This window comes from Podarcis liolepis (assembly GCF_965112155.1).
Source record: "Podarcis liolepis genome assembly, chromosome: 9".
Lineage (NCBI taxonomy): Eukaryota > Metazoa > Chordata > Lepidosauria > Squamata > Lacertidae > Podarcis > Podarcis liolepis.
The window spans coordinates 9810875-9835656 of NC_139564.1; the positions used below are offsets into that span (position 1 = coordinate 9810875).

Consider the following 24782-nt stretch of genomic DNA (forward strand, 5'->3'; position numbering starts at 1 on the left):
TTTGTGGAAAAGGAGGGTGGAGATGTTTTAATAAATTATTAGTCTTCTGGCTCTCTTGTTTCTCATACAAAGGGTGCAATGCAAGGAAATCATCTCTCTAGGAGCAAATTTTCTTTTTTTATCTAGAAGTGGGTAAAAAGCACCTTGCACAAAAAAGAATGAATCCCTATTAGTTAGTTATCATGTTGGCTCCGCTAACTGGAATTAAATGGGTAATGGATAAAAAGTTTCATATGGAACCTCTATGCCCATCAACCCTAACCTGGTAACCTCTAGATCTTTTCATACCTCGTGCTGCCTTCCCAAAGATGGATAAGCAAGGCAGGCTCCTAGAGCCCTCCCATAGCTGGGAAAGCACTATCTAGGCTTTGGCAAGGAAGCCGGAAGACTCTTGCAGCCTGTCAAGAGCCCATGTGCCTCTTTTCCAAAGCCCAGGGCCTCGCTTATGTGGCTCTGGCAACGAAGCACAAGAGCTGGGAGGAGCATCAAATGTTGCCAAAGGCTGCCAAAAAAGGCCTCGAGAGCCACTTGAGAGCCAGTGTGGTTAAGAGCGGTAGACTCGTAATCTGGTGAACCGGGTTCGCTTCCCTGTTCCTCCACATGCAGCTGCTGGGTGACCTTGGGCTGGTCACACTTCTCTGAAGTCTCTCAGCCCCACTCACCTCACAGAGTGTTTGTTGTGGGGGAGGAAGGGAAAGGAGATTGTTAGCCACTTTGAGACTCCTTTGGGTAGTGATAAAGCGGGATATCAAACCCAAACTCCTCTTCTTCTCTTCTTATCTAGATGTTTCAGACTACAACCCCCCCCCCCTTAAGGAAATCAGCCCTGAGCACTAACTGGAAGGAAATTCTTGAGGAAATCAGCCCTGAGTGCTCACTGGAAAGACAGATCCTAAAGCTGAGTCCCCAATACTTTGGCCACCTCATGAGAAGTGAAGACTCCCTGGAAAAGACCCCGATGTTGGGAAAGATGGAGGGCACAAGGAGAAGGGGACGACAGAGGATGAGATGGTTGGACAGTGTTCTCAAAGCTACCAGCGTGAGTTTGACCAAACTGTGGGAGGCAGTGGAAGACAGGAGTGCCTGGTATGCTCTGGTCCATGGGGTCATGAAGAGTTGGACACGACTAAACAACAACAACAACAATCCCCCCTTCATCCAAACTAGCATGGGCCATTGTCAAGGTTGCTGTGAGTATCTGAAAGGCACTAACCTAAGGAAGCATGCTGTGCGTGTTGGGCTGACAACATGGAAGGCCAATACAGGTAGGGAAAGTTGCAAGGTTTATTAGTCTGTCGGAGTGCTGAAAACCCCACCACGACACAGACAAGCGAGTGTCCTTGCAGGTTGCTGGCAAGAAGCCTCCCTCTTACCTGGGTCTGGCGGCATGCAGGTGCAGGAGTAAAGGGTAATCTGGTTCACTTTAAATTTGGAGTTGATGGGGTAGTAGTCTGCCAATTTGATCATCTTCTTGAAAGCGTCATAGATGAAGATGAAGCTGATGAGGGAGGAGAAGCCCTCTTCCGTGAACCGGGTGAAATACTGGACCAAGAAGCTGGCGTCAGTGGCAACCAGGATAAGACACAGGAAGGCGGACCACAAACCGATCCAGAGGCGGAACTCCAGATAATGCAGGTCATTGTCTCTGCAAACAGAGAGAGAACCCAAGTAAAAACAAGGGACAAGGGAGCTACATGAAAGGAACAGAGTACAGTGGTGCCTTGCAAGACGAAAATAATCCGTTTCACGAGTCTCTTCGTCTAGCAGTTTTTTCGTCTTGCGAGGCATTCGTCTTGCAGGGCACCACTGTATTCCAAAAGAAAGTACATTTTCGTCTTGCGAAGCAACCCTATTAGCGGCTTAGCGGATTAGCGCTATTAGCGGTTTAGCGGCTATTAAAGGCTTAGCAGATTAGTGGCTAAAAGGCTATTAGCAGCTTAGCGGCTTAGAAAAAGGGGGGAAAGCGAAAAAAATCGCAAGACTTGCAAGACGTTTTCGTCTTGCGAAGCAAGCCCATAGGGAAATTCGTCTTGCGAAGCGCATCGAAAAACGGAAAACCCTTTCGTCTAGCGGGTTTTTCATCTTGCGAGGCATTCGTCTTGCGGGGCACCACTGTATTCCAAAAGAAAGTGCATTCGGAAAAGCTACGTCAAGGCAAAGGGTGGGAAAGGGAATCAGATTGTGGAAGCAAGGTTCAGTTGGAAGGTTTGTTCTCATTCTTCTACTTAGGGGGCAAAGAGGTGGGCATGACATTGAAGCCCCATCTCCCTAAACTCTGGATAACACGCTTGATTTTGCCCCTACACATGTCTTCAACATCAGCTTTTCAGCAGGTGGTGCTCACATATTTCAAGCCTACTTCCCACAGCTATGAAGGCCAGAAACATCTTTAAATAGTGGAAGAGTGAGAATACAAGTTGCTGCATTCGATGCATTACACTCCATTGTTTTGCAGAACAACGGCAGAAATGCGCAAAGCTGCAATGCCGATTATTCTTCCACAGAGTTAGGAATGAGGTGGAGAAATACGATGCCTGAAAGGGAAGGAACCATGAGCTCCTGTACTATGCATGCAGAAGGTCCTGGGTTCAAATCTTCAACATCTCCACTGAGGGTTTTATGAAGAAGGTGCCTCACCACTTGAAGAGCCACTGCAACCAGAACAGACAATTCTGGGCTAGATCAGGGCTTGGGAACTTTTTTCAGCTTTTTCCCCCTCTGAGCAACCTTCTCCTCCCCATGGTGGGCAGGTAAAGGTAAAGGGATCCCTGACCATTAGGTCCAGTCGTGGACGACTCTGGGGTTGTGGCGCTCATCTCGCTTTACTGGCTGAGGGAGCCGGCGTACAGCTTCTGGGTCATGTGGCCAGCATGACTAAGCTGCTTCTGGAAAACCAGAGCAGCGCACGGAAATGCCGTTCACCTTCCCGCCAGAGTGGTACCTATTTATCTATTTGCACTTTGATGGGCTTTCGAACTGCTAGGTTGGCAGCAGCAGGGACTGAGCAACAGGAGCTCACCCCATTGCAGGGATTCGAACCGCCGACCTTCTGATCCGCAAACCCTAGGTTCTGTGATAAAATTGGATGGAGCAACAAATATGAATGTTAACTTTGCTGCAATTGGGACTCGACAACTTTGCTGATAGACTGCAGATCACTCAGAGATCTACCATCAGATCCTGAACTATTTTCTGTCCTGCTTGCAGTACTGGTGTTAAATGCGTGGCCAACTTGAAAATAGCAATTCCTTTGTGGAAGGGGACTTTGGTTTCCAACAAAGATTTCCTTGGTGGAGAAGGAACCAGACAGGAATGCACAGCAGAAACTTGCATTTCCTTGTGTGCTAATCTAGAAATAGCTGCGACAGGAAGTGTGATGATGAAAGCTCTCTTGCCCCTCTGTGTTTCATAACTCTACCGTGTTGCAAAATAATTACAGTAACTTGCACCAGGAAACATTCACATTACAAGCACAGTAGATCCAGGGCATTTTGTTGCAAGCAGCAGCTGCCCACCATCGCCACCTTCTCTCTTACTTACTTGCTGAAGTTAAACAGAAGCCTTTCGAAGACCAAGACAGGCCCAGTACTGCTCAGAATAGTGAGTGGTTGGCCAGCAAAAAGGCAAAAGAGAGCTCCTGTCACTGCAGTGCCCAGAAAGCTTTCCAACACGCCCTAGAACCAGAAGAATGAAAAGGGTAAATACATTTCAGAAGCCAGTTCGTCTTCCACTCTATTCTTTTAGTACCAGCAATGATTGCATAGGGCAGAATTAACAACCCACAAACCACAGTTAATTCCTTTCCCTTGAATTTGCTGCGACTCTAACATAAACTAACTAGGTGATCTCAGGCAAACTTCTCGCACAGATTTGGCTCTGTCCTGCATCTACGCTTTGGGAACAATGATACTGACCTTCTGCCTTGTTGGTAAGGATTGCAATAAGATAAGCACTGAAAAACACTTTGAACACTCTAAAGCACTAAACAAATTCTATTATTATTATTATTAGTAGTAGTAGTAGTAGTAGTAGTAGACGTAGTCAAAGCAGATGACCACAACTCAATGAGTACAAGAGTTATCTTTTTGGCATCTGAGATATGGCCATGAATATTGAGATATGTACAAATTTAATAAATACTAATAATAATAATCACAAATAATAATAATCACAAACCATTTCCAGCACATGCTAGGATGTCACCATATACATATTTAAATTTAACAGCAAGAGGAAAATCGAGGAGACCGAGAGCCATTTCTACCCTCCAAATGTTCGGAAACAACAAAAAGTCATCCTTAAAAAATTAAGAAATTAGCTTAGAATCCGTAAAACATGGGAAAACCCCAATATTACAAGATTGGCTTTCTCTGCCTAACAGCTTCTAAATGTTTGAGAACGCAGCAGACGGGCGATTTTAAAGCTTCTCCCAGCCACCCTGAGGTATAGCAACATACTGTAAAATAATTAAATCCACAACATAATGGAAAGCCAGAATTCTGCAAAGGTGAAACTAAACCCTGGCCAAGTGCTCCTCCTGGCCAAGTAAGAGGAGGGAAGAGGAGTGTGCAAGCCCAACACTTCACACACGGCTGGCTAATAATAATAATAATAATAATAATAATAATAATAATAATAATTTGTTATTTGTACCCCGCCCATCCGGCTGGGTTTCCCCAGCCACTCTGGGTGGCTTCCAACAAAGATTAAGAATACATTAGAATGTCACACATTAAAAGCTTCCCTAAACAGGGCTGCCTTCAGATGTCTTCTGAATGTCAGGTAGTTGTTTATCTATTTGACATCTGATGGGAGGGTGTTCCACAGGGCAGGTGCCACTACCTAGAAGGCCCTCTGCCTGGTTCTCTGTAGCTTTGCGTCTTGCAGTGAGGGAACCGCTAGAAGGCCCTCAGCGCTGGACCTCAGCGTCTGGGCAGAACGATTGGGGTGGAGACTCTCCTTCAGGTGTACTGGGCCGAGGCCATTTAGGGCTTTAAAGGTCAACACCAACACTTTGAATTGTGCTCAGAAACGTACTCGGAAATGTGCCAACTAACACTAACCATGGTTTAGTGCCATGTATGAATGTGGTTTTTATTGTCCATTTTAAGGATGGAAGCTTTCAGCTCCAGTTTCAGAGTTTTCACCCAGGCAGGAAGCAACTTTTAAACATATTTCACATGCATTTTCCAACCATGGCCAAGCGTTTCATCAGAAACCCCTCTATTTGTGCAACTTCCCCAATCCTTGAATTAGTGTGTCCAGCAGGAGAAGGGTTTTTGCAGAGTGAAGTTCAATTTTTAAAAGAAGTTCCTTCAAGTTTCTTTGTCTTCCCATAAACATGGCTTTGTTACACACTGCGAAGCAAACAAGCCTTATGTTGTGTGCCATGCAGCAATGTGAAGAATGTAGTTCAGCAGGTCACAGATACCAACTTTTGTGGACGCCATAATTTCCTTTTACAGTTTGTAAATATGCGGAATGAATAAAAAAGATACTTGACAGAGCCTCCAGGACCTGTACAGAATATTTATGTGGGGGGGGGGGGAGAAGAAAACTGGAATTGGATGGATTGCCTGACCTTATTTAATTAAACGTAAGCAAAATTCTTAGCAGCAGAAGTTATAAAAAGCAATAAAAGAGAGAACTACATTGCTGAAGGCACTTGGAAGTGGCCAGATACTGCACATTTCAGAGTCCTTGGCTGGCTCCTGTAGATGGTAATTGTGAGTGAGGCCCACATCCTGACCCCTTGAGCAATAATTTTCAGCCTGTTATATGTGATCCATCATCCCAAGGGCCCCTAAACTCACCTCAGTCACTTTTAACATTTTTTTTTTACACATTCAAATGATAAATTCAAAAGCTAAAGGCCTATTTGTTAATCCTATTTATTAACAAATAAAAGTACCTTCAATTCTGATTTACACAATATTCTATTCCATCTCTAAGAAGATATTCTATGTCTAAGAACCCTGCTTTCTCAGAAACGCAAAGCCTTGATCCAAGGACTCGGAAACCAAAACCGCCAGTCATATTAGAAGCAAACATCCTCACTCTGTGTTACAGAATCAAAATACTGGACATAGCAATGATAAATGCCTCAAGTATTTCTGAGCCAGTGCTAATACTGAACAAACTACTATACAAGGAATACAATACACCGAATTGTAGCACAGCTCCTAAGAATCCACTTTCCTCAAAACTCTTGTTTGCAGAGATAAGGGAAACGTTACAGTGCGTCAGCAAATGTAAATAGTGTAGTTTCATTGAACACAGAGAGGAAAGAATGCAGTTACAAATTGCACTGACCCAGTTCGAGCAAAGCTCTGTTTGTTGCGGAGGCTACACACAGTGAGGATCACACCTGCTTCCTGCTTCACCCAGTGGAAATGTCTGACCTAACTCTGGGCCAGGTGGACTCTCACCTGTGAGAATAATGTTTGCATATGGACTACATGTATGCAACACTCAACATTTAACAACCTGGATGTGGTTGTTTAGCTACATAAAAATCTTGGAAATGACTGTGTGATTTAAATATCTGTACACTGGATTTTATGTGTGCAGGCCCCCATGAAAATACTACAAACACACATGGACTGGCCCTGAATGAGAGACAGTTGCGCCCAGTGTGTGTTGGTGGGGTGCAGTATAGATCTCCCACTATGCCTTTGTGCTGCTCATGTTCATCTGATCCAGGTGACTGATGCAGAAATCTGGCTCTTCTATAATGCTACGTGTGTCGCTAATTTTGTGCCTGCTTTCCATTGTTCCATTTTCCTGGCTCCACCTCTTTCTTGTGGACCAGACTGAGCCTCATGAGCTGCTCAGACTTTTTGAGTACATATCTTTCACGTCCCTGGGGTCAGGTTCCCCTTCTTTGGAGCATGAAGCCAGGGAGTCAGTGGGAGAGGGAACTGCCCCCAGGGTCAGTCCAAGTTGAACAGTAAACCAGAAGGTGCTTGTGCAAGAGGCACCCATTATGGTTCTACCTCTCTGGCCCAAGGTCATGTTGACTTCCACTGACTCCAGCTCAGAAGCCCTAATGGAACCACAGTCTTCCCTGCTCTGTTGGAATCAAAGTAGGCCCATTTAAATTAAGAGGTTACTCTCACAAAAAGTTACACCAGCTCTTATTTCAGGCTCAGTTGAAGGGCAACTGTTGCTGAAGCAACATTTGAGCCCTGCTCATATGGAGGATTCAACTTGAGCCCTGTAAGGAGCTGTCCAGGGTGCTACTGGAGCCTTGCCTCTGTACTGCAGAGGCTGTTGATCAAAACAGAACAGTTTTCAGTGAAATCCAGCTCGAGGCTTCCTTAAATCAGCTCTCCATGCTTCCCTGGAGGCAGTGGGTGGCGGTGAGGTCTACAGACTTGTTTGCTTGTCTGGCTCATCATATGGATTCCACCCTAGAGCCCAGTCTGCTTGACCTCCTTCCTCATCTGTCTGCCTATCCTAGAGAACTAACACTGGATCCAACAGACAGCCTAAAGTTCTAACTTTGCCCGGATTTTACTAGGATATCATTCACCAAAGACTGGCGAGTGTTTTTGGTGGTACTCTACTTTGTGTGGATTTGCTTTTGGCCTGGGTTGGGGAACCTGTGGCCCTCTAATTGCTGCTGAATTACAGTTCCCATCATCTCTGAGCACTGGCCATGCTGGAGCTGATGGGAGTTGGAGTCCAACAATCATCTAGAGCAGTGGTTCTCAACCTGTGGGTCCCCAGATGTTGTTGGACTACAACACCCATCAGCCCTAAGCTCTGGCCTTGCTAGCTAGGGGTGATGGGAGTTGTAGTTCAACAACATCTGGGGACATCTGGGGACCCACAGGTTGAGAAAGGCTGAACTAGAGGGCTACAGGCTTTAGACCTTTTCAAGATTAATTATTCCCCATGGTTCTGGGGCTGAATGAGCCGCTAACTGAATTGGCTTTTTGCTGGATCCCAGGAAAAACAGCAGCATTAATAAAACTCCCTGCCACATATGCACACAACAACAACAACAACAACAACAACAACAACAACAACAACAAAGTAGGAAGAAGAGAGATCACTGTTTAGCACTAGTCATCATCTCCTTAGTTACTGTGCCTTTCCATGTTCTCCCCAAATGCACTTCTCTGAGCTCAGGGCAAAAGACCAAGTAGTTCACTTTCTAGCCCTGGCCAAGAATTAATTTCAATGATGCCTGACTATGACTTCTGAAGGTACAATAACCTACACTCAGGATTGACACTTCTCATGCAGGGTGATTTGCTCTGCACAATTCATTTAAATGTCAAGGAATTTAATATTTCCACTGAACACAATGATTGGAGGGGGCACAGGGGGGGGAGCCAACCTAGTGTACATACATACACACACACACACACACACACACACCACAACACAACATCCAGCTGAAACTAAGCCAAATGTAAAAAGGGAATGTGCTATAAAAATTGAAGGTTAGTAGCAAAGCCTCACAGACCAGGAAGCTTTGTTCGAGGTAAAGAAACCAGAGAGTTCTTTGTTAAGCTAACTTCCTTCATTTTGAGAACAAATATTTGGCCAGTGATAGGGAGGCGAAGGAGGCATTCACAGTACTTGACACTGATTTATTTCCCCATCTCCTGGAGTTTCATGTAAGCAGATGAATTTTGTTTAGATTTGCAGCAGACTCAACGTGGAACTGAAAAGGTTTCTTTTTTTCCACTCCATGCACGCCAGCAGGAAGTTTCTTTTTTCAAAGGCAAATCACTTTCTATGGATAGCCTCCTTTGTTCCCTTCTGGTGGGAACACTGGGAGCCTGATTAAATCTATGCCGAGAATATGACAGGGCTCAATACAGGAGTGCTGTGACATAGACATAGACCCAGAACCACTTCCGAATATCAATGTTCAGTCCTAAAACACATGACAGATTTGTAAAGTGAAGAGTGATGGGTCAAGAGCATGTGCAGAGTGCATTCTGTGCCCCTGATTATACAACTACAACAGCATACGGCATGCATGGGATATGGGGAAGTAGTGGATAGCATGGTGGGACTGTCCTACTCACCTGACTTCCCTCTACATTGTTGACAAACACCAGAATGGAGAGCACTAGACTGTCTCTGCCAGCGCATTTGCACCACACTGACTTCACCACCGCCTTGCCCCTATCTATCCTAGTACCCGGCAGTGACGCAACCTGTGCCAAGTGAGCAACGCAGCTCCGCCATGCTTGTTATTGATTAGGAAGCTTTCCTCATCAGGGAACGTACCTTCCCAATACTCTTGAATCATGACAGCACTCTCTTTAGAGATTCAGCATTCATTGATCTCTGCCTGGTGCTGTTTAACCTAGTTAGAGTATTGTGGCCAATCTGGGCTATCATCCTTAGTGCTTGTTTGAGTGAATACTTCTGTTTTGTTCTTGCAAACTGTGGCGTTACTGATCTTGCTGGCATATACAAGATTGCTTATAGCATTTTCGCCCCGGTGCCCTGCCCACTTTCCTCCAATATCCGATGCATGCAAGGTTTTTCAAGTTGCAGCTGACGCAGCACAGGTAATCTTGCACCACCTGAAACTGCTGCACAGGTGCAACACCCCAAGTGTCTCACTGGACCAGTTTAAAAAAAGGTAAAGGAGCCCGGGACAGTTAAGTCCAGTGAAAGGCGCTCATCTCACTTTCAGGCCAAGGGAGCTGGTGTTTATCCACAGACAGCTTTTGAGGTCATGTGGCCAGCATGACTAAACTGCTTCTGGCACAATGGGACACTGTGACGGAAACCAGAGTGCACGGAAACACTGTTTCCCTTCCTACCACAGTGGTACCTATTTATCTACTTGCGGTGGCATGCTTTCAAACTGCTAGCTTGGCAGGAGCTGGGACAGAGCAATGGGAGCTCACTCCGTCATGGGGATTCGACCTGACGATCTTCCAATCGGCAAGCCCAAGAGGCTCAGTGGTTTAGACCACAGCGCCACCCGCTTCCCTGTCACTGGACCAGTGCAACGCCATGACTCAAAACAGGACACTGGCGCAATAACTCTTGCATCTCATACTTGTTTTGTTTTTCTTTGCACAGCAGATCGTAAGGCTGTGCTGTTTGAAGTGGTTGTGAAAAAAGAAAAAAAACTGTTTTTGACCAAGCCCAGACTACTGCAGTTGCAGAAGTTTGAACTGCCTCGAGCCATGGCTCACCTGCATGTTGTCCGTAGCATCTCCCAGCAGGCCCCCAAAAGTGATGGCGTTGGTTACAGTAGCCAGATAGATGAAGAGAATGGCAGACAGGGCTTGGATGTTGAATGCATCATAGAAGTCGCTGGCAAAGAAAGGGGCTTTCCTCTTGATGTCTTTGATTAAACCACCGCAGAATCTAGCAAGGGGAAGAAGAAGTAGAGTTTGGATTTGATATCCCGCTTTATCACTACCCGAAGGAGTCTCAAAGCAGCTAACAATCTCCTTTTCCCTTCCTCCCCCACAACAAACACTCTGTGAGGTGAGTGGGGCTGAGAGACTTCAGAGAAGTGTGACTAGCCCAAGGTCACCCAGCAGCTGCATGTGGAGGAGCAGGGAAGCGAACCTGGTTCACCAGATTATGAGTCTACCGCTCTTAACCACTACACCACACTGGAGAACCATGCGCCACAATTACATGAGTCAAGGCACAAAAGGAGAATCTGGAACCGAGAAGCCTGTGTGCCAATGCAATCTAGTGAGATGCCCCGTATCGGCACACAGACTTTTGTCACTTACCTGCCAGTTCGTTGCAACTCCTCGCAGTCCCCGTGCCCCCCACCTCCATTTCCCCCGTCATGTGGAGTGTCCCCGTTCATCTGCAGATTCTCACCACCCGAATACATGTTTTTCCTGAGCAGAAAGAAAGAAATGATAATTCAGCTGGGCTTCCATATATCCAGGATCTTTGGCCTGTGACTTTGGGTGCCGCAACTGCGGCAAGGCACGTGGCATTAAGGCGTGCCCATTTTAGGCAGTGAAACTTTAATTACCGCAACCATATCCAGTGACGGGGTCTTAAAATTCTGTGGGGTTTTTTGTTTTTTGAGGGGGTGAGGAATTCAAATATGCTATTACTTTTGTGACTGGACATTTACCTTGGCAAGTCTAGGTTTGACAAAGAAACACATAAATTGCTTTTGGGAAACCAAAGAATTTTAATTTTACCTTATGAAAATGTCGGGTCATACTAAACAAATAAGTACATATAACTGCAAGTATTTGGCAATCATTTTTAATGATTCCTATGCAATTTTACACACATTTTACTTACCAAGCAAAACCAAATTCTATTAATTTAACCAAAATATCCCAAGTCCTGATACAACCTTTTTTGGCACGCCTCGATTTTGGAATGTGAAAGTTGAAAAAGTTGGCATGCCTTAATCTTAATGCGACATATGCACCTCTCTTACCTTTTGTCTGAAGATGGGAGGGACTTGGGGGGCTCTATCCTGATGGCAGGGTCCCACTCCCCTGGGGGGAGCACAATAACTTCATCCAGGAACTCATCGATCCCAGCGATCAGGTCCTGTCTGTCTTTCGCTTTGTAGGCAATGTCGTGGAACACCTGCACATAGGAAGGAAAGGGAAGGTTGCCATCTAGCAAATCCTTCTACAGTGTATCTGAAGAAGTGCGCATGCACACGAAAGCTCATACCAAGAACTAACTTAGTTGGTCTTTAAGGTGCTACTGGAAGGAATTTTTTTTATTTTGACCTTCTACAGGTGCACAGAAAGACGCCTCATTTATGAGGTCATCCTCTTTGTCCATCTAGCCTGACACTCTTCTCTTCTGCCTGGCAGCAACTCTCCAGGGCTTCAGGCTGTGGTCTTTCCAATAAGCTGTTACCTGATTGTTTTAGACGTTGGGGATTAAATCTGCAGTCCTCAAAACCCAAAGCACATCCACTATCCATTGAGCTATGGTTTCTCCCTGCTATGGAGCACTAGTCAAATTGCCACTAGCCAAACTGACAGATTACCTGTGGCGATCACACAGGGTCCCCGGAAATTTAACAGTCTATTGATCCCTGTGCCACCGCTGTGCTCGCTTCCCCGCTGCCACCAACCCATTACTCTCGGGTAAAACACTGAGTCCAGACGGTTGTTAAAACTGAACCAAATAAACAAGTTTATTTTATAAGCATTAACAAGTTTGTGGTTTCTCAGATAATATTCCTGTCAGTTTCTTAACTTTAGTTTCTTTACCGGCCTATACCTTCCTAATACCTTCTGACTGATTATATCAACTGTTTGACTGACTCCTCTTAACAGAGTCTCTCACTCTCTCACATCAGACTAGCCCAACCCACAGACTTATCCTCTCTGTCTCTTCTAACTCCAGACTGACTTCTCAACCACCCTAACTCTAACTCTAACTCCTTCCCTTGGGTTCCCATTGGTTAGTCATTTTACCATTAGTTAACCCTTTCCTTATGAACCCAGTATGATGTCACACACCTAGGAGAGCAAACGCCACATTACCTTTTATTCTGCAGAGCTTTTGCTTAATGGGGGAAAAGCTGGCAATATCTTTTCAGCAAAGGAGGAAGCAGCAGAGGGATCCTTAACTTTTCCTGCACCGACCACTTTTCAGTGCAACAGTTTCCCGGGCTACTCCTGCTGCCCCTGCAGCTGGGTTTATATTTCTGGTCTTTGAACCAGCAATTGGAAAATGTTCCTGTGCAAATTAGTTTAATTGGGATTTCAAAAATTTTAGTTCAGTACCTGATGCCCTGGAGAGTGATCTAATTTAGGACGTTTAATTTACCTGTATTTAGCAAACACTTGAACAACCAAGCTCAGCTAATATCGCATTTGAAGTTAGTCCTTTTCACCTGTTCATTGCTACTAATGAAATTATGGGACAGAGAATTTTCCATGGAAAATAAAGCACTGGAAAAGTTTGCTCCCCACATCACTGCTCTGAACCTAGCTGGAAATAAAGTGGGTGTGAGGAGCTGAAGGGGGAGTGATAGGCAAGGAAATTACTCCTCGGCCACCTGTTGCCTAGAAGTTACCTCCATCCTGCCATTTTACTGATGTTTGGTGGACACCTGTGTTCAAAGACATAGGACTGCCACCGTGCCAGAAAGTTCTGCTTCTAGACAGTCAAGATCGGTTGCTGTTTCCTATCACTTGGTGGCAAGCTGAACACTTTATCCAATGTAATGCATGGAACAGCCTTCAAAATCTCCCATTCCTGGAAATTCGCAGAAGACTACCCTGAACATTTCCTGGAAGTATTGCAAGATTGGCTCTTTTGAGGCTGTGGCTAGAAAAGCGAAAGCTTTTATCTTGTGAACCACCCTGAGAGATTGTGATGAAGGGTGGTAAATATATAATAATAACAACAATAATGCAAATATTGGTTACTTCTAAGTGAACTGCACTCAGCAACACAGACGGGAGATTACCTCATCAGACATCAAGGTAGCGATGGCTCGGCCAATCTCATGGTACGATTTAGCTTTGCCTTTGGGACCCAGCAAAATGAAGAGGAACCTGACCCCCAAGGAGGAAAAAGAAAGAACAAACAAATATTGTCATGATTCACTTTGGAAAAAACCAGCACAGTATATCTTCAGTAAAATATGTACCACCAGATTAGATAAAAGCAATGGAGCATGGAGATTCATAGAATTTGTATCAGTTGGACATTAATAAACAACAAGAAGATATAGCAGAACTTGTTATATCATTAACGTCAGAAAAACTTTAATAAAAAAATCTTAACATCTGACAGCGATCCAAGGAAACTGGAAGGCTATGAATCATGGAATTGTAGGACTGGACTGGAAGGAACCCACAGGGCCATGTGTTCAAACCCTCTGCAATGTGGGAAAAGCGCTTCTCCATCAACCTGCTTAATTTGGTTGGGACCAAATCCCTGCTTAAGATGAAGTGGCCGATTCCAATAGTTGGTCATCCCATCGGGTAATTACAGAACTTTAATGTAACTGAATTTTGCTTATTTCCTCTTCCTTTTCATTCTTCCATTTTTGTGTCATGTCTATCATGTCTATTGTGTCATGTCTATCATGTCATGTCTATCAGACATTCCGGCATGACCCTGTTTTATTTTGGCATGCCGCGTTTTAGCCCAGAATTAAATTTAAAATATTGACAGACACTAAAGAAAGAGGGGGTTTTGCCCTGCCGGACTTAAAATTGTACTATGAGGCAGCAGCTTTTTGCTGGCTGAAAGAATGGATGCTCCTCGAGAACACAGACATTTTGGACCTGGAAGGTTTTAACAATGCTTTCGGTTGGCATGCATACTTATGGTATGACAAAGTCAATAGTGCCTTTAAAAATCACATTGTTAGAAAAGCACTGTTTAATGTTTGGATAAGATATAAAGATCTGTTGGAAAACAAAACCCCTAGATGGGTGTCACCAGTGGAGGCCAAAGCAGTGAAGAAACTCAATATGGAGGTCGGATGGCCGAAGTATTGGGAAATTTTAGAACAGGATGGAGATAAGTTGAAATTACAAAGTCATGAGAAATTGAAACATAAAGTACAAAATTGGTTTCAATACCATCAAATAATGGAATTTTTCAAACAAGACAGGAAAATTGGTTTCCAGGTGGAAAAATCAAAACTAGAGACTGAATTGTTAGAACCCAATACTAAGAATTTATCAAGAATGTATAATTTGTTACTGAAATGGAATACACAGGACGAAACAGTCAAATCGGCTATGATCAAATGGGCACAGGACGTGGGTCATAACATTGTGTCAGCTGACTGGGAATGGTTATGGAACACCGGTATTAAATTTACGGCATGTAATGCCTTAAAGGAAAACATTATGAAAATGGTTTACAGGTGGTACATGACCCCAGTCAAGCTGGCAAAAATTTATCACTTGCCCGATAACAAATGTTGGAAATGTAAGGAGACTGAAGGTACCTTCTATCACCTTTGGTGGACATGCCCAAAGATTAAGGCTTTCTGGGAATTGATCTATAATGAAATGAAAAAGGTACTTAAAAGTACTTTCTATAAAAAACCAGAGGCCTTTCTCTTGGGCATTGTCGGCCAATTGGTGTCAAAGAAGGATAGAACTTTCTTTATGTATGCCACAACAGCAGCAAGAATACTCATCGCAAAGTATTGGAAGACACAAGATCTACCCACTCTGGAAGAATGGCAGATGAAAGTGATGGACTACATGACGCTGGCCGAGATGACAGGCAGAATCCGTGACCAAGGAAAAGAGACGGAAGAAGAATGGAGAAAATTCAAAAGTTATCTTAAGGACTATTATAAACTTGATGAATATTAGAGTGTCGTGGTTTTCAGGAACAAAGGGATACAGTGATATAAGGTCAGATTATAGAGATAACTAAGATGACAGAGGTTGGAAAGGTTTATTTAGAAGTTGCTAAAAAATACTTTGGACATTGGGATGCAGAAAGGGGGGGTATGGGGGAGTCCCGGAAAAGAAGTTTATGAAAAAATGTTATGAAATTATACGTGTTTGTTGGTTTTTTATGTGTTTGTTTGTGTTTAAAAAATCTGTAAAACCAATAAAAATTTTATAAAAAAAAAAAATATTTTGGCATGCCGCGTAGTTGCCTTTTAATAATAGAAAACAGGATCAATAATAGGGAGGGAGGGAGAAAAGGCTCCTTAACTCGGAGCTGTGGGGACATGGGGACCTTCAGTCTCAGGAACTGCTTCATGGGGGCAAGACCAAGCAGAGAGGAGCTGCTGTGCTCATTAGGCCTGGCATTCCTGTGCAGATCCTGTTTTTGCTAAGAAGGAATTAACTCCAACTTGCACAGTGTGGTTTACTGCTGGCTCTCTCCTGTCTATAGAGAACACTTTTTGTTGCTGTTGTTATTCCTTAGTTTAAAACTGCAATTTTCTTAAATATGAATGCTCTCTCTTCCTTCCCCCCCTTCTTCTGACTTAAGTAATGCTAATACAACCATGGACTTGAAAAGGCTCCTAGTGTTTAAAATAACATTTGTGGAAAAACCAGAGGCTTTTTTATTAGGTATTTTAGGAACAGAGATTCCGAGTGAGCAGAAAAGACTTTTTATGTATGGGATGACAGCAGCGAGAATATTACTGGCCCAGAGGTGGAAAGAGGATAAAGTTCCAGCCAAAGAGGAGTGGCTGGTGAAGATGATGGACTACGCCAAAATGGCGAAACTGACCGGAAGAATCAGAGACCAGGATGAGAAGAAGTTGAAGAAAGAATGGGAAAAAATTATAATGTATTTAAGAGAACAATGTAAACAACTAAAAACTTTGGCAGGATTAGATTAATACTTGTAAAGTACAAAACACAATGGAAAAGTTAATAATATTTACCGGTATACTGAATTGGGGGAGGGGGGATAAGCTGGAAGAAAAAGGGATTGACAATGAAAACCAGAGAAGGGCAGGGGGAGGTCAAGGGATTCCGAGAATCCAAAATGTGAAGGTGAAGGTTTAAATTGAAATGTGTTATGTAAAATATTTACAAAATACAGTGGTACCTCTGGTTGCGAACAGGATCCGTTCCGGAGTCCCGTTTGCAACCTGAAAAGAACACAACCTGCGTCTGTGTGTCTGTGCATGCGTGAGTCACGATTCGCCGCTTCTGAGCATGCGCGTGATGTCATTTTGCGTATCTACGCATGCGCAAGCGGCGAAACCCGGAAGTAACTCTTTCCGGTACTTCCGGGTTGCCGCAGGATGCAACCTGAAAACATGTAACCTGAAGCAATCGTAACATGAGGTATGACTGTATATTAAAAAAAAAAGAAAAGGCTCCTTTACCGGGTAGGTACAGGGACTTCTGTAAGAGCACCGAGCATAACTGCTTGCTGCAGCCGAACGAAGGCAATGAAAGGGGCTTCCAGGAAGTCGACTTCTCCCACCAGGACATTGGAGGCCTCGGCGTCTCGAGGTAACTTCTTCATGAACTTGTTCTTCAGCTGCGTGGGAAAGAGAAGAGACACAGGCGTCTCGTCAGAACGAAAAGGCTCTTGTGGTTTAAGGCAAAGAAGTTTAATTACGGCAGAAACTTCTGTGGGCTACAGGCCACTTCGTCAGATGTATGGAATGCTATCTTCAGTAGCCAGGTATATAGATTTACCACATTTTCCTGTGTATGAGATAATGTTTTTTCCCCAAAATATTTTTAGTCAAAAATTGGGGGTCGTCTTATACATGGAAAAAATACAGTATATGCACACCTATAGACATATACATGCATGGCTAGGAGGGGAAGAGGTGGACGGCAAACAGTGAGGTATGATGGAAATGAAATGCAGAAAAGTACAAACAGTGATAATTAACAATAATTCCCAGTGTATCTGAAGAAGTGTGCATGCACACGAAAGCTTATACCAAGAACTAACTTAGTTGGTCTTTAAGGTGCTACAGGAAGGAATTTTTTTATTTTGACTATGGCAGACCAACACGGCTACCCATCTGTAAATAATTCCCAGGTACAACTCACAAAACAAGATTTTTAATTATTTATTTTTATTTAGTGGATTTCTATATCACCCTTCATCGTAAGATCTCAGGGCGGTTCACAGAAGAAAATGCAGGACAGAAACAAGGAAATAGTTAAAACAAAACAACAAAACAATAATCCTTCTCCCTTTCCCATAGGTAAAGGTAAAGGGACTGAGCAACGGGAGCTCACCCCGTCGCGGGGATTTGAACCACCAACGTTCTGATTGGCAAGCCCTAGGCTCGGTGGTTTAACCCACAGCGCCACCCGCGTCCCTCCCTTTCCCATAGACAGATGTAAAAGGCTGTAGAATATTAGTCAGCCAAAGGCCTGGCTGAAGAGGAACGTTTTCACCTGGCGCCTAAAGATGTATCATGAAGGTGCCAAACTGGGGAGATCATTCCACAAGCGGGATCCCACCCTCAATTCCTCCAGTTAACACCAACACGTAAGTTTGTAATATATGCAATTGTATCTACTGGGCAGTTCAGATATACTGTTTATTATTAATTTACAAATTGCCTTTTACCCATATGTCACTGCAATTTAATAATGGCAGCACACCATAATGGCCACAGCAACAAGAAGAGCGTTCCATTTACGTGTGCAGTATTACGCAGAAGTGCCCGGGCTGCATTTCTGTTTGACGGTAAAAGCAGAACTGGGGAAGGAGGCAAAAACGTTTGTGGAATGAAATACGTCCCTACCATCACCTTGATAGATTGCTGGTGGAAACTGCATGAGAAAAAGGTCTAAATTTCAGAGTAGCTTAAGGTGACACTCCTAGATGCTCCAGTGAAGGGCAGAGAAGTTTCCACTTCTTACTCTTTCTTCTTTGAAAAGTGCAGCTGGAAGGATATTCCAGCTGCAATTATTCATCTTGTCCTTAGTGTTCTAGCCGACACAACACGTGTGACGTTCTGCAGATCCCTTGAGGATAAATCACAAAACCACATTTGCTTCGGAAAGCCCACGCAAACTGAGCACATACTGGATATATTGCGATGTTTCCATCTCTTACCACTCGTACCAAGTCTCCCCCCTGGAGGATTTCACAGGCTACCTGGCATCACGAAAACACTGTGTCCAATTATGCAATCTTGTGGTCCACATACCCAGATGTTTAAAAGGTCAAGGGACCCCTGACCATTAGGTCCAGTCGTGACCGACTCTGGGGTTGCGGCACTCATCTCGTTTTATTGCCCGAGGGAGCCGGTGTACAGCTTCCGGGTCATGTGGCCAGCATAACTAAACCGCTTCTGGCGAACCAGAGCAGTGCATGGAAACGCCGTTTACCTTCCTGCCGGAGTGGTACCTATTTATCTATTTGCACTTTGATGTGCTTTCGAACTGCTAGGTTGGCAGGAGCAGGGACCAAGAAATGTGAGCTCACCCCGTTGCGGGGATTCGAACCGCCGACCTTCTGATCGGCAAGCCCTAGGCTCTGTGGTTTAACCCACAGCGCCACCCGCATCCCTACCCAGATGTTTACAGGGTCCCTAAAATCCCACACCTATTGGGAGATGCCTAAAATGGTCATTGCTTGCAATCCATTTTAATTACACAAACCTAAATTTCCAGTATGCGCTCAATTCCATCCCAAAGAATATTATTGTTGTTGCGTGGCAAGTTACCTCCCCCCAGTGAAATGAAGACACGGACACAATGATATAAGGTTAATGGGCGTAAATAAACAACTGCAGAGCTGAGAAACTGCTGTCAACATGCAGGTATGTTTTGTTAACAGAAGATGCTAGTCTTTATTGAATAATCTCCAGCTGTCGAGTGTTTTGTACTTTCCAAAGAATGCAGTCACTTTATTTTCTCTCCCTGAATATGGCTTTTTCTCTTCTGGGTCCTCTTCCATCACCAACATCTACCATCACCTATCTGGGTCCAAATAGTATCTAACTTTATCTCACCCCTTTTCTTCCTCCTCCTCCACATTGTCCCAGAGTGACCCTATCCACTCAGAAGGCTTCAGCTAAAATCTTTATGCTAGTAATTCACAGATTAATTCACCACTCCCAATACGTCCGACTTCATCAAGTCCTGCCTCTGTTAGTTGCTGTGATGTGTTCTCTTAAGACATTTTGCCAACAGCTTAAAAATGCTAACAGGGTTAGCTCCTTATCTTTCTATCCGCTGTTACTTCTTTCCTTCCATTCCCACTTAAAGCAGACAATACCAGTCGGTGGTGAAAAGGCTGCTCTGAAGAAGAGATCTGTGAAAGTCAAAAGCTTGCGCACACACACACACACACAGCCCCCAAGAAATGTTGACTCAATATGCATCGATTGGGATTTTATGAAATTCACCCAGTGTCCAAATATACCATGCACCTCTGGGTGCATGTTTGCAGTAATAGCATAACACAGATAATGAAAGATTGGGGGGGGGGGTTGAATTAAGACAAGTTTGTTACAATTTATACCTACAAGCAAAACAGGCAACTCTGACATGGTGAAGGAACTAGGATGGCAAGCAGACCAGGGCAATTAAGGAATATCAAAAGCAAGGGATTTCCCTTGCTTGAATACCTTTATAGACAAAAGCATTTCCCTCCAATCTATCCCAGCTAAAAGTGTATATTACTACAATACAACAATATCATTCCAGATTAACTTTTATAGTTTCTACCCCCAAAAATCCTGGGAATTTTATTTTGTGAGGATTCTCTGTTAGAGACTGCTACGCTCGCCCTCTCAGAGCTACAATTCTCAGAGTGCCCAGGGCAAAGGAAACAGCTGTTTGTCTGATAAGAACATACGAAGAGCTTTCCCCCTTAAAGTGGACTTAAAAGCCTAAACTGAGCCTATAGCGGGCTTGAACTGAAAGCTAAGAGTGGATCTTTACTCTGCGATGGGTGCTCCTCGCGCATCCAAGTTCTTTGCAGCATCCACACGGCATCGCTGGCATCAGAATGCCAATTCCATTTCTCACTGCCCCTTCTAATCCAGAGTTACCCTTCCACAGATAATCCAGTTACAGATAGGTAGCCGTGTTGGTCTGCCATAGTCAAAATAAAAACATTCCTTCCAGTAGCACCTTAAAGACCAACTAAGTTAGATATACACATATCTGAAGAAGTGTGCATGCACACGAAAGCTCATACCAAGAACTAATTTAGTTGGTCTTTAAGGTGCTACTGGAAGGAATTTTTTTATTTTGACAGATAATCCAATACATTACACCATGGGTAGGCAAACTAAGGCCCGGGGCCTGGATCCAGCCCAATCGCCTTCTAAATCTAGCCCACGGACGGTCCGGGAATCAACATGTTTTTACATGAGTAGAATGTGTGCTTTTATTTAAAATGCGTCTCTGGGTTATTTGTGGGGCATAGGAATTCATTCATTCCCCCCCCCAAAAAAAAACTATAGTCGCGCCCCCCCCCCCAAGATCTGAGGGACAGTGGACCAGCCCCCTGCTGAAAAAGGTTGCCGACCCCTGCATTACACACAAATGAAAATACTGTTCCCAATGGTGCGTTTGCAGATTTGGGGGGGGGGGGAGAGATGGGTGCTAGCTGCTGAACACAAAAGCCTTGTGACTCTCTGTGGAGGGGAATTAGCTCCAGTGGTAGACCACTCACTTAGCACGAACCAACAGGAATGATTAATGGAGCCTTCCCCACTCTTCCTTTTCTTGGGGGAGATGACCCATTGCTTAGCAATAAAGCACATGGTATGCATAGATTCTCCTGGCCCCTGACATTGTAAGTTAACATGGTCAGTTAGAAGGGGGTGCAGAACCACAGAATTGTAGAATTGGAAGGGAGCATGATCTAGTCCAACCCCCGGCAAGGCAGGAAACTTAGCTGAAGCATCCATGACAGATGTGATTTGAGACTTTTCTCTGCCTGGCGTACTGGAGAGTTTCTGCAAGTCAGTGTAGACAACACTAGGCTAGATGGCTAATAGTGCGACTTGGCAACAGGCAGCTTTCTATATCCCTCCTCCTCTCCATCCCAGTAACATCTAGCAATACAAACATAGCATTGTAACCTCACTCTGCTGCGAATTCCCCCATGCCTAGAGGAGCTGCTGCTTTTGATGACTGGTAGATGCATTCAGTGTGGAAGCACCTGGAGACTCCCAATCTCAAATGGCCACAAAGTGAGTGGGCATTACTCGAGGCACTTGGCTGCTTCTCAGACCAGAAAACGGGACATTTTCTGTAGATCTCTGGCCCCCACTTTTATTTCATTTGGGTGTTAAGGAGTTACTGTGCCTGTTTGAGAGGAGTGGGATCTCTTGCTATGTCTGTGCTGCTTTAAGGGTAAAGGTAAAGGGGACCCCTGACCATTAGGTCCACTCATAGCCGACTCTGGGGTTGCGGCGCTCATCTCGCTTTATTGGCCGAGGGAGCTGGCGTACAGCTTCCAGGTCATGTGGCCAGCATGACTATGCCGCTTCTGGCGAACCAGAGCAGCGCACGGAAATGCCGTTTACCTTCCTGCTGGAGCAGTACCTATTTATCTACTTGCACTTTGACGTGCTTTCGAACTGCTAGGTTGGCAGGAGCTGGGACCGAGCGATGGGAGCTCACCCCGTCGCAGGGATCTGAACCGTCAACCTTCTGATCGGCAAGTCCTAGGCTCTGTGGTTTAACCCACAGCGCCACCCGCATCCCTGCTTTAGTGCTGCTTTAGTAAGACTTTTAAACTTGCTTTCTACTTTTAAGCTACAGTCTTCTAGACGCAGCAGACTGTAAAATTTAAATAAGTTGGTTAAAAAAAGCAACCCAACAACAAGATCAAGTAGCTGCCTGCTCTTTATTATCTTTTATGTCAAGTATGATGACAAGGGGAGCCTTGAGGCAGGTTAGGTGGCTCAGGAAGAGCTCCTGAGGTCATGGGGCTGCTGAGGAAAGAGGCATGCAGAGCTTCCAAGTCACGCTATGAGCAGCGCATGCAGAAAACACAGCAGCCTACCATATAGTATACAACCAGGCCTGGATCTGAACACAGAAGAGAAACCAAGGCAAGGGTTGCAGGGACCTGTATCTCTCCTATCATGAACTCACCATTGTTATGGCTTGGCGCCAAAGGCATTACTCAGCTCTGCTCTGAAATATCCAGTGTATCAGAAGAGCTAGGGGTGGAGTGGAAATCCCAGATATCTAACCACCTGGCTTCCTAGGAATTTGATGCAGGCACTGAGAAATGTGAAGAATTTGGAATGTCCAAGCTATAATTCATAGGCAGCTCTATGGAAATTTCACAGCTGAACCCTGCGTTCCGTTCCCTCTTTATTTCCCTCTGCTTTCTCTACTGTCCCTTTTACACCTGACACTCTTAGTTCAGAGATCTGACAGCATATCTTCTGAAATTTAGCTGGTGACCTGTAAACTGGCTTCCCTTCAAACAGGTGTCAAAGCAAAAAGTTGCGCTCTCCCTCCTACACCAGAGTCCTCTCTGGGTCTGCCTTCCTCAACTTGGTGCCCTCCGCCGAGGTGGGGCAAGGCTGGTCTAGGGTGAATCCAGGTCACCGTGGCAATCAGATACGGTAATTAGGATAGCCCCAGCAACGGGGAAGGTTAAACAATCGCCAGCACAGACAGAAGAAAGAAAAGAGAGGCTGCAACTGGCCCTTACAAAATCCATCAATGAACTGAGCTCCAAGAAGCAGGAAGTCCTGGAAACATCTCTAGCAGAACCAAGCATGGGGTACACCCCCCTCCATCCAGGCCAACTTCTTTTAAACTTTAGAATTAGCTTTGGCCAGCAGCAGAGGAATGGAGGGAGAGAGAGACTTTACTGTTGATATGGAAACACAGGAGTCAGGGAAGTGCTGCAAACACTGGGGACAAGGGTTTTTTGTGCAAATCATCAAATCAATGGTCCAGCTGGCTACACTCATCTGAACACATTATGCATCTTAAGCATGCACTTTTCCCCAAAGGCAGGGGAACCCACTTCCCTTCAACATGCTCTGAGCGCGTTTGTAAATATCCGTGCATACTCTCCTGCGGTTTCTATATGGAACTGTGTGAAGCTGAGCAGCAAGCATAGCCCCCAGTGCTGCTTTACCCAAATTTTATTTAACTTGCATGCATTTAAAATGCAAGCTGATGTGGGGAGGAGGAGAGATGGGGGATGGGGGAGAAAGGTCCTTGAGATTCATCGTCCATAAGGGCTTGCCAAGGACATTTAAACAAAGCACAGAGAACTGAAAGATTTCTGCAGGGTTCTGGGAACAGCGACACCATTAAGGGAGGGTGAAAGCACTTGGAACCTGGTTTCCTGCGGAGCCTTCGCATAATCCCCAAACAGGAGGGATTTAAGAAATAAATTTGGGGTCTTTTATGTTGGGAGGTACTAGAGTCTGCTTCTGTTTTCAAACAAAACCAGACGAGGGACATTTTTAAAAAGCAGGGGTCCTATCACACGAGTCTTCTCCAGCGTGTGGACCCACATGCATGTATACACACAAACAAACACACAAACTGTATTCCATGGCTATTGCCCTCACTGGCTTGTATCCAGCACTGCTGTAGCACCAACAGACACCCAGTTAGGCAACTGGACTGCCCAAGGCAACAAAAGTGCATCTCCAGCAACTTCCGAACGGCCCTGGGTGCTTTTTAAATAAATAAATAAATAAGGCCCTACTGGAACACAGATTAACTTGAATCCTGGTTACTGTCTTACCACACTGCTGACTGTAACATTCTCATTTATGCCATTGCATAACTGAGTCCACTATTCTAATACCACACAGTTGCAGGTTGTTCACACTAGAAATCCCAGGGTCACTAAAAGAAATGGAAACACTATTTTCTGGACATGAGCAAAGTGGCTGAACCCATAAACAGAAAACATGGTCGGGGTAGATTGATTCAGTAACGGGGAGTTAAAAATCAGTGAGACAAATGCTTGTCTAAAACCACTAATATAAATCAGTTATCCCATTGTTTAACTGATACAGTTCCTGAATAAAAATGCATGCTAACTGGCTGCCAGAAATCATGTCGGCCTGCGGTGAAACAGAACGTTTTTAGAACCTAAGTTCAGCTGACACGGAATACACAAACCTTTCGGAACACAGAATCATCTGCTTAGAGATGAAGTAGGCAATTTGAGATTATTTATTTTTACTCTCTGTGTACACGTGCGAAGGCACCAAGCAAGACCACTTACTAGATGACCAAATTTATGGGGCGATACCTAATGTCATATGGGACGCGGGTGGCGCTGTGGGTTAAACCACAGAGCCTAGGACTTGCCGATCAGAAGGTCGGCGGTTCGAATCCCTGCAACTGGGTGAGCTCCCGTTGTTCGGTCCCTGCTCTTGCCAACCTCGCAGTTCAAAAGCA

At 44.6% G+C, this 24782-nt stretch overlaps 1 protein-coding gene across 11 annotated transcripts in view; it reads right to left on the bottom strand.

Moving 5' to 3' along the window:
- The window catches only part of SLC4A4 (solute carrier family 4 member 4), a 197194-nt gene that overhangs the window by 40754 nt on the left and 131658 nt on the right, over nt 1–24782 (bottom strand). For all 11 annotated transcript variants that reach the window (XM_083458605.1, XM_083458604.1, XM_083458612.1 and 8 more), the window contains 7 exons: nt 16778–16935; nt 13415–13502; nt 11411–11565; nt 10734–10847; nt 10179–10353; nt 3541–3674; nt 1374–1645 (listed from right to left, as the gene is read on the bottom strand). In XM_083458605.1, the coding sequence (XP_083314731.1) occupies nt 1374–1645; nt 3541–3674; nt 10179–10353; nt 10734–10847; nt 11411–11565; nt 13415–13502; nt 16778–16935 (1096 nt within the window). The remainder of the gene's footprint in view (nt 1–1373; nt 1646–3540; nt 3675–10178; nt 10354–10733; nt 10848–11410; nt 11566–13414; nt 13503–16777; nt 16936–24782) is intronic.